This window comes from Anoplophora glabripennis, unplaced genomic scaffold, assembly GCF_000390285.2.
Source record: "Anoplophora glabripennis isolate ALB-LARVAE unplaced genomic scaffold, Agla_2.0 scaffold4, whole genome shotgun sequence".
Classification (NCBI taxonomy): Eukaryota; Metazoa; Arthropoda; class Insecta; order Coleoptera; family Cerambycidae; genus Anoplophora; species Anoplophora glabripennis.
The window spans coordinates 988,725-998,237 of NW_019416568.1; the positions used below are offsets into that span (position 1 = coordinate 988,725).

The 9,513-nt window shown below is 37.8% G+C and overlaps 2 protein-coding genes across 2 annotated transcripts; one reads left to right on the plus strand and one right to left on the minus strand.

The window, feature by feature from the left end:
* Positions 1-4,846: 4,846 nt before the first annotated feature.
* Positions 4,847-6,200, minus strand: LOC108917327 (alpha-1,3/1,6-mannosyltransferase ALG2-like). The gene is made up of 2 exons (XM_018723876.1): positions 5,985-6,200; positions 4,847-5,932 (listed from the first exon to the last, which is right to left on the minus strand). Exons 1-2 carry the CDS (start codon positions 6,198-6,200, stop codon positions 4,847-4,849), a joined length of 1,302 nt encoding a protein of 433 aa, XP_018579392.1.
* A 187-nt stretch (positions 6,201-6,387) lies between these two features.
* Positions 6,388-9,100, plus strand: LOC111691714. The gene is made up of 8 exons (XM_023454957.1): positions 6,388-6,547; positions 6,600-6,836; positions 6,891-7,226; positions 7,323-7,723; positions 7,796-7,998; positions 8,054-8,366; positions 8,509-8,726; positions 8,782-9,100. Exons 1-8 carry the CDS (start codon positions 6,388-6,390, stop codon positions 9,098-9,100), a joined length of 2,187 nt encoding a protein of 728 aa, XP_023310725.1.
* Positions 9,101-9,513: the final 413 nt, after the last annotated feature.

The following is a 9,513-nucleotide window of genomic DNA, read 5'->3' on the forward strand; positions in this document are numbered from 1 at the left end:
ATTAAACACTGAAGGCATCACGGGTGTTATAGGATAATAATGACTACAATACAGTAAGTTCAGTATATTTATATATATTGATAAGACTACATTTTTTTTCTAGCTTGAACGAATGGTGGAAACCGCACTTATTAGCTATATTTTTCTTCATATTTACTCTAAATAACATGATTCGAAAAACCATAAATTTTCCGCAAATCAATTCTTAGACGATCCGACCCTGCCAGTGGTATCAAAAAAATCGTCAGACCGTGGAAGTCACTTTATTCGAATGATATCACAAGGATGTTCACTTGAACAGTGGCTGCGTTCATTAGTCAAGTAGACTGCGACGTGTGCGGGCACTAGATTTTAACGTCGAACACTTGCCTCCAGTGGTATGGTCAACCGTTTCAAAAAAGGCCATGAAATAATAAGTATCTTTTGTTATTGTGCCTTTTCATTGTTGGCTTACTCGAAGATTCATGTGAAAGTTAGATTTCTGTTATTTAAATAATATGGAGAAGATACGGTACGATACAAAGATTAACATGTTACGGGGTTCATTAAAAAAAAGTAGCTTGGAGGAAGACGGAATACTTCTTATAAAGTTTGATTAAAGTAAAGTGTAACAATTGTTAAATGTGCTATGTAAAGATACATTTGAATTAGTTTCCATGTATTTGGAAACAAGAATTACCTACCCCAATTCGTAAATGTGAAAGTATCTCCCGATTTGTTACTCTAGATATTTATTATGCATATAAATAAATAAAATAAATAAATAGTCACATTATATACTTTTCATTTAAGTTTAAAAAAACGTGTTTTTGTACTATTTCGAATCCCGAGGAAAACTTACGTAATAAAATTTGTGTCTAAAACAGACCATTAACTAACGACTTTCACTAAGCTCGTATCGACGAGCCTAAGTACAAATAAATTGTGTACAAAATAAATGAAGGCTTTAATGTGACATTAGCGAAAAACAAAGACATTTAAAATTGTCAATTAATTATGGTTTTGAAGTAGAAAATTATTATTGGATCTATATAAGAATATTGTAAGAGCAGGTACGCTGTTGTCAATGAAAGTAAATTATTTAGAGGCCCCTATCCGGCAAAATGAGTGGTGAATACTACTACAACGAGGAACCCGTCAGTAAATATCACAAAGGTGAGTCAAAATCTAACCTTCTTAAGGTAAGAATCGGTGCTAGACTTAAAAACCTTTTTGTTTAATGCATTAGATAAAGAAAAACACAAACAGGAATAGATTTCCCAAATTATTCACAGCGAATTTTAAGTTGACTGAATGATTAAATACACAATACCTAATTTTTTTATGAAATATATACAAAATTTCTTCTGATCAAATTATTTTCATGTCCCATTTTTATTAACAAAGGGAGTTTATTTTAATCTTCAATTAAGTCAATGTGCTTTGTAGGTACCAAAATTGAGAAAATTCTTACATTTTGAAAAATTCTCATACAGTAACAACCACAACAATACTAGTTTACCATTTATAAAGGAACCCACATAGACTTTATGAAAGTTTGGACTCGGTCAAATTGGCTGACAAAAAATCTCCACTGCGGAGACTTTTGCTAAAACAAAACCAATAACTTGCCAGTAATTGAAGGCAGCAAATTTTTTTCAGAATAAAATTGTGTCAACCTTATTTAATCTGGATTTAGACCTAGACATATACGATTTTCTTCGTATTTTACGCCTGACACGCAACGATTTATATAATTTCACTCAGACATGAAAATAAAACCAAAATCACGGGGTAAATTACCAACAAGGACTGGTACCTCAGAACGGCTTAACCGCCTTTTAAATTTCCGTTGTTGCCGACTATTTTTAATTATCCTTAATCCTTGAATATTGTATTAACCCGACCGTAGGATTAGAATTACTGTAAGCATTCAGGATAGCCAACAGTGATAATGATTAATGCACTATTTAACTGTCAGTCGAAATAGACGCGATAAATCTTGTTTTCATGTCGGTTTCCGTTGCAATTAAATCGGCTTGAAATGTCATAACGTTTAAAAACAACAATCGCGGTAATTTATTGGAGGAATGCCACCAAGTCGTCATTTTCGACGTTAAAAAAACTGCGAATAGTAATATTTGTTACATAAACCAGAACAGCCAAGTAGGTACAAGAGTACGTAAAAATTTCTAATTCCAAAGAATAATGTAAATGGTGATAATTTGTCATTTGCAGTAATTAATTGATCTGTTTGTGTAACGCGATAATTCCTCACATAGCACACTGATATTTTCAAATCCCATTTTGCGTAATTATGTGTTAATTAATTGATAATAATTATTTTGTCGGCACTACATAACACCCATTATTTATATCAATTATGTAGAAAACGACCCCCCATTGATACGGCACTGTTAGTAGAATAGGGCACCTGCATGCTATTTAAATGGCATTTAAGTCAAGCAAGGAAACTAAATTTTTCTTATAGTCCGGTCAAATTAGTCATAAAAATAGTGGTCAAATAACGAAAATTCCGACAGAGCTAAATTTTGGTGGAGACCTTGGGTACACCATTAGAAATAAAGTATCAAAAGTCCCCACCGATCCCATGTGTGCTAAAAAAGTTATTCTGGGTCAAAGGTCAAAATTTGAGGTTTTTTGGATTTTTTTTTGAAACCGGTAAGTTTTATCAAAAAGTAGCTCTAATAAAAATTATAGATCTAAAAATTATCTACAAAAAAGGTTCTTATACTTTTTTTTCTAAAAACCACCATTCCTGAGATATCGCGATTCTAAAAGTTGAAAGTGTCACGTTTTACATGATATTCACATTATATGCCACGTATATACATAATCATTCACTTAATGCAAGTAAAAATGCCTATTTGTGTCTCTTATATGTGTATACTACTATTCTGAGAATATACACTCAAAAGAAACTCAGTCCCTTAGTCAAAATGACGCAGATGTCCTTAATTGAAACAGCAATAGAACAATTTAATGCAACAAATACAACTATTGTAGTTGGTGAAGATGTTGACTTATTAATACTACTTACTGCAAAGTACTCCAATTGATAAAATTATATACTTTTTAAAACCTGGAAAGGCTCAACAGCGAACAGAAATATATTCTTCAAAAAGTTTATCTGCTTATCCAAAATGCCAAAACCATATCTGATTTTTACATGCGATAATCGGCTGCGATACTACATCAGCAATGTTCAGAAGGGGTAAAACATCAGTATTAAAATTATTTGGAAAAAAAGATTTGATTGATTGCAGAAAGTGATTCTTCGCCTCAAACAATAATCACAAAAGGAATTCGCTTTCTCCTTGCTGTTAAGGAGCTCCAAAAAAAATTGATTGTATAGAAAAATATAGACATTTAACTTCTGTAAAAAAATACACGAAACAAGAGACAAGTACAACTATCTTGTCTTCCTCCAACATCGGCTTCTGCTAATCAACACTTGTATCGAGTATACTATCAAGTTCAGACATGGCTAGGCAATCAACTGAACCCAGAAGACTGGGGTTGGAAATTAACAGATAATACTTTGGAACCGATTCAAACTTTACTTCCACCTGCTCTGGAAAAACCCGTAAACACTATTTTTTGCAATTGCAAAAAAGATTGTAGTGCTAAATGTGGCTGTAGAAGAGTAGGGTTGCTGTGTTCTCCAGCGTGTACTAATTGCCAAAGCCAGTCTGGCTCAAATGTCCAATTGAATACAACAGACAAAGATTCATGTGATTTCGATGAAGAGACAGCTGATTCATCTTCATTTGAACAATTTATGAACATCCAGCAAGAAGAAGAGGAAGAAGAAGAAGAAATCGAAGAAGATATGACTGTTGAAGTCGACTTTGAAGAAAGAAATGAAGAAATCAGAACTACAGTTAAAGTCAATAACCAATATCAATATCAATAATCATCATACAGTTAAAAGAGTATTGTCCCTGAAAATTCCGTCATAACAGTTCATGGAGTAGGCCTACCGGGGAAAACACGTTAAAAAAACTCGTCAAAGTACACTACCTCACAGGTGGTGTGGAAATGTGTGCATATCATGTAGAATGTGACTCCTTCAACTATTAGAATCACGATATCTCAGGAACGGTGATTCTTAAAAAAAAATTATAAAGACCATTTTTGTAGATAATTTTAAGATCTATATTTTTTGTCAGGGTTACTTTTTTGATGAAACATACCGTTTTCGAAAAAAATCCAGAAAACCTCAAATTTTGACCTTTGACCCCGAATAACATTTTTAACACATCGATCGATGGGGACTTTTGACACTTTATTTCTAATGGTGTACCCAAAGGTCTCCACCAAAATTTAGCTCTGTCGTAATTTTCGTTATTTGAAATGTCTATTTTGACCGGGCTATAGATCTTGCTTATGTTTATTTCCAAAATTTTATGCTCATAAACAGACAATTACTCACCGTATTGTATGGAGGTATGTATTAGTGGCAACTTTTATATTTTTCTCTGTTTTTTTGCCACCCGTGGAAAACTAATTAAAGATATTTTAAAATTTGTTTAATACGCTGTTAATTTTATACGTCCACTGGATGAATATAAGATATTATGGTTAATTCCAAATCCATTTTTTTCCAGAGTACGATATGTCTCCAAAATCAATCACAAATAAAGAAAACTATGAATCTAGAGGTCAAGACCACCGTCTTCATGGTAAGGATAAAGAATTATTCAACTACACTTGGTTTAAGCAAGAAAAAATTGATTACTCGGGCAATAAGTATAATCAGTTACTGTATTATTAGGTGTAGGATACAAGGTCAACTAATTCATAAATTAATCAGTTATTGTATTATTATATGTAGGATATAACGTCAATTTCCGCTACCACTGATAATCGTCTTCGAGTCACAACTTGAGGATCTGTTTACAAGCTTGTCCACTTTCTCGCATAGACTCTCAAAAGAATAGTTCTTGTCGAATGCATCTTTAGCCATATCGCCCAGGAATACTTGCAGGTGGGGACTCATCATCAGCTTCTTCATAGCTACGGCGAACATCCTAGGGTCCGATTCGATTATTACTCCCGACAGCCTATGCACCAGCAACTTGGAGGCAATTCCTTTATTGGTAGCCACTATCGGCTTGCCTAGACTCATTGCTTTCAGTAGAAATTCCGAATAGACGTCGTTTTTCGCTGGGTGGATCATAATGGCCGATTCCATTATAAGGGTTTTCTCGTGGATTACGGGGAGCTGCTTAAGGAAGGTGACCTGAGACGCGCATATCCTCTCTTTGGCAGCAGCCATCACTTCGTTGTAATAGAATTTCTCATCGAGGGTCTTACAGTTCCCTGCTATCACTAACTGGAATCGCTTCGTGACGCTTTTGTCGTCTATGAGCTCTAGGAGCATTTCGAAGGCGTCCAGGGCCAGCCTAAAATTAGAAGATCTTCTGAATTTACCAACAGTGAGGAATAAGATCGTATTGCTGAGCAAGTCCGGGATGATGCGCTGTATTTTTATAGCCGGTTCTTCCCACAGGCCTATGTCAATGGAAGGGTACATAATTTGGGGTTGTTTCATAAGGGACGGAAAAGATTTCTTTAATATCTCAGCAAAACCGATAGTCTCCACGATGATTTCATCTGCCAATTTAATCCACTTTGCTTCCAATAAGCTCGGGTAGATCTTGGAATGCTCGAAGCAGGCGTCCGTGATCTTCAGCTCCAGAAAATTTTCCATGTAGAACAACTTGTAGTCTGTGAGTAGATTCAAAAAATACAGCGCCCATTTGCTTACGTCTAAAACGATAATGTCCGGTTTGGGCTCGGGAGGGTAAAATATTATTCTGAACGCCATCCAGGCGGCTTTCAACGCCGACATGTTGCTCCGGAAGAGGCCCAAAACGCTGCGCGGTATCCACCATCCCGAAAATTGGACGTCTATTTTGTCTGAAAACTAACAAATCCTTATTGGATATTGTCATAGGGAAATGGGGGGTATTACTTACTGAAACGTCCGCCACATTTTCATTTTTGTCGTACTGTGAGGTGAACATGGTGACCTTATAACCAATTTTGGAAAAGGCCAGACCGAGGTTGATAACATATCGATCTGTTTTCCGTTTAATCAGTTTCTCGTGCAAAATCAATACGTGGGGCGCCGCAACCTGTGGCCTTTCTTGAACACTGTCGTCTACATCGCTGGCTGTTGCGTTCTGTTCCATCTGAGTTATGTGAATTTGAAAGTTGGACAAAAATGTGCATTTTGACGCCACTTGTCACTCCATTTTTGCCAATGTCTAAATTCAGGGCACTCTTCTAAATCCTCAATAATACCATTTAAACACTATTTTACACCTGATAGTATACATATCCTATTCTACTTTACTAAACAGCCATTCGAATAACCAAATGTATATTTCAGAGATAGAAGAGCAGTTGGAAATGGCTGAGGACCGCTGCAACACCCTGAAAGGTCAACTGGACTACATGAAACACTTGTACGGCGTCTCAAGGAAGAGCCCTAAGGTTAGGAAAATATCCAGCTTGTCGCCGGGAAAAAAGTTGTCAGGTATACCACCTTGCTTCGATGTCGGCACCCCTTTTCATCGCTCCATTTTTAGATGACAAACAGTCCGAATCCTCGACCGTAGACGAAGCTAACGAAAAAGATAGTAGAGCTTACTTGAAAAGGCAGAATTCTAACGCTATCGGTACTGACAATACCGGAGCTGCGGTCAGGACCATAAATAACATACTCAATGGCATCACCGATTCCGTGAATAGGCTCTCTGAGTTGCACGTCCAAATAGCCGAAACGCCTAGAAATAGAAAAGTACGGTCTACCGGAGCCTCACCACGTAAGCTCAAACGTTACGTAAAAAGAAAAGAGTGAACTCTACATATCTTTTCAGACCCCGTAACCGCACTGAACATAACCTCACATTCCAACAACGACTTGGTGCTATCCCAAAAGACCAGGAACAACACTGATGTAGCAGGGAATGCCCGAGATACAACTGATATTTCGGCCCCCCCAAGCAGAAAGTCGAAGATCTTCAGGAGGAAGGGCAGGGATAATAAGCTACTAAACAGAAAGCCGTTGTCTTCCCAGCAATCCATCAAAAAGAATAACAGGCTCGATAAGAAGACCAGAAGCTATTCTACGAAGACCTCCATGCTTGATAAAAGTGCTACTACGATCATGAAAAGGAGGGTTCTTAACAGTCTGAGGCCACAAAATGTTCAAAGTTAGTTGTGGACAGATCAAATTTGGAAGAATCAACAAATTGAGAATTGTCCTTTAAACCCATTTCAATTTTAATTGATTGTATTTTTTATTAAAGCAGATACGCCCCAACCTCACAAGCTGGTGGAGATATACCATAACATCGCGGCGAAGAACAGTGATTCAGATGAAGGCAATCCTCAAAAGTCCAAAACGAAGCGTCTGTCCCCAAGCCGTATTAGGAGGAACGCAAGCACTCGTACCTCGAAGTTCTTCGATAACGAAGTGCCTCCCATTGACATTCCAGATAAGAACGAATCTGCTATATACCAGGAAGGCGAGGGGGACGCTCCTGCTCCACCTATGGAAACCCTCCGCAGCATGGAAGCCTCCAATTTGGAGCCACTTCAAGCTCCCAGAACGGAGATCAGCTGCTACTCTAAGAACTACGAGTTGCCCACCATAGCTTCGAGGATGAAACAAGTAGCTAAGAGTTATCTTAACAGCTTCACTTTTAAGGTTTGTAATGCAATTTGAACAACACAATACTCAGTGGTATGAGAATAGAGAGTCTTTATCTTCAATTTACAGGCTATTCCATTTTGTGCGGCGATTTCTACAAGCCCGAGCCACAACATCGGCATAAACATCCAACAAGTCATGAACATTATCAAAAACAAGCAGCCAATAAAGGGGATCTCTCCCACCCTGGCGCATAACATTGGTTTGGCAGCTGAGAGACTGAACAGCAGACCTCTATCTGCCCTCATCTCTAGCATACACTCCAAGACGGGGTAACCTTGACGTCCAAAACTAACACTTTTATATTACAGAGAATTTTTCTTTTAGATATCGGATTTCGCAATGTCCGTTGTCGAGGACGTATTTCAATTATCCCCAGCTCCAAGAAATGGCCAGGGGTATACCGGAAGAGACTGCGGAGGAAATCGAGGAAGAGGTCGACTCCCCGGAAATCAAGACAATGATAATAACCGGCCCTTCTGGCGACATGGAAGTGAGGAACCGCAACGCCCCCGTGTGGGCGGCCGATCCGAACAAATCGGAGCATTGCACCTGCGTGCCACAGGGTGGGGTACAACTGCAGCAGATCGTATCTAAGTATAAGAGGCCGGTTCCGTTGCAAACCGCTAAAAGTATGGAGGTAAGGCATCTCAAAAAACAATTTCTTATGATCACGAAACTTCGTTCATATTTTGACACTCCCAGGAGTTGTTTAACCATTCACAACTGCCGAGATAGCCTACAAACCAAGCCGTTAACCAACTGTATCTGAAAACTTTCAGGTTGCTAGTCGAATATTGAGATATAATGCCCTAAATAGGAAAAAACTGCTGCCTAACAAGTCCCAGGAATCGAGGAATGGTTTCGCCGCTATCCATAGCACTAACACCATCAAGACCCCATCACAGGAAGTTCCAGAGATGAATCCCTTACACGGCAGAGAAAAGAACTTGAAAGAGGTCCTGACCAACCTTCACGACGAGTTCGAGGCGTTAAATAAGTAAAAACACGTTACTTTGACAGGAATAAGGAGTATTTAATCTGAAACATTTTAGGAAATACGAAGAACTGTCGGGTAAGGCCAGCGCAGATGACGAGGAAACTCTGAAGGAACTGGAAAAGATGGAGGCGGAACTAAGCAAGAAGGAGGAGGAAATCACCATGGTTATGACTCTATACAAGGAAGTCATTGCGTTGAAGCAACAAATAAAAAATTTGAAGGAGAAAGCCAGCCAATCTAGTGTGAACGCAAACTCGTCAGACGTTAAATTTAAGGAATACAATAACCCACAAGCTGCTTTCCACCTCACGAAACTGTTGAGGCAGATACAGCACTACCAGATGCGCTACAAAAGAGATTTTAGTGGAGTGTAAATAAAAAATTTAGTGTACGTTCGAGCTACTTTATTTTCCCTTAAAAACGTAATATATATTTTCAAAATAAAGTATAGTGACCATAATTGAAGTGCATTTGTACTATCAAAGATGATTTCTAAAAAATGTACAACTCAGTATTCAAGTCGTTTGCATTTGGCAAGCAGTCATTATTCTAATGAGCAGTGCTCGGCAATTTCTGTTTTAAACTAAATATTATTGACACTATTGTTTAAGCTCGATGACTGTAATAGAGAGTCACTTGTGCGGTCTGTCCCCAGATGACACAACGGAATACTTGGCCTATAATTTCAAACAGCTCAGTGGAAATTGCCATGCAAGACGTGTGGTTAAATTGCCAGTTGTATATTTCCAACCGTTTAAAAAAGATTATAGGTTTTCAACAAAGAAAA

What these genes read in the sequence shown, in the direction of transcription:
- LOC108917327 (XM_018723876.1), bottom strand. Translation starts at nt 6,200, where the DNA reads ATGGAACAGAACGCAACAGCCAGCGATGTAGACGACAGTGTTCAAGAA. An exon ending in AAAATGTGGCGGACGTTTCA is followed by an intron (nt 5,933 to 5,984) that starts GTAAGTAATACC and finishes AGGATTTGTTAG; the next exon opens with TTTTCAGACAAAATAGACGT.
- LOC111691714 (XM_023454957.1), top strand. Translation starts at nt 6,388, where the DNA reads ATGTATATTTCAGAGATAGAAGAGCAGTTGGAAATGGCTGAGGACCGC. An exon ending in GAGGCCACAAAATGTTCAAA is followed by an intron (nt 7,227 to 7,322) that starts GTTAGTTGTGGA and finishes TTTTTATTAAAG; the next exon opens with CAGATACGCCCCAACCTCAC. An exon ending in AAACCGCTAAAAGTATGGAG is followed by an intron (nt 8,367 to 8,508) that starts GTAAGGCATCTC and finishes GAAAACTTTCAG; the next exon opens with GTTGCTAGTCGAATATTGAG.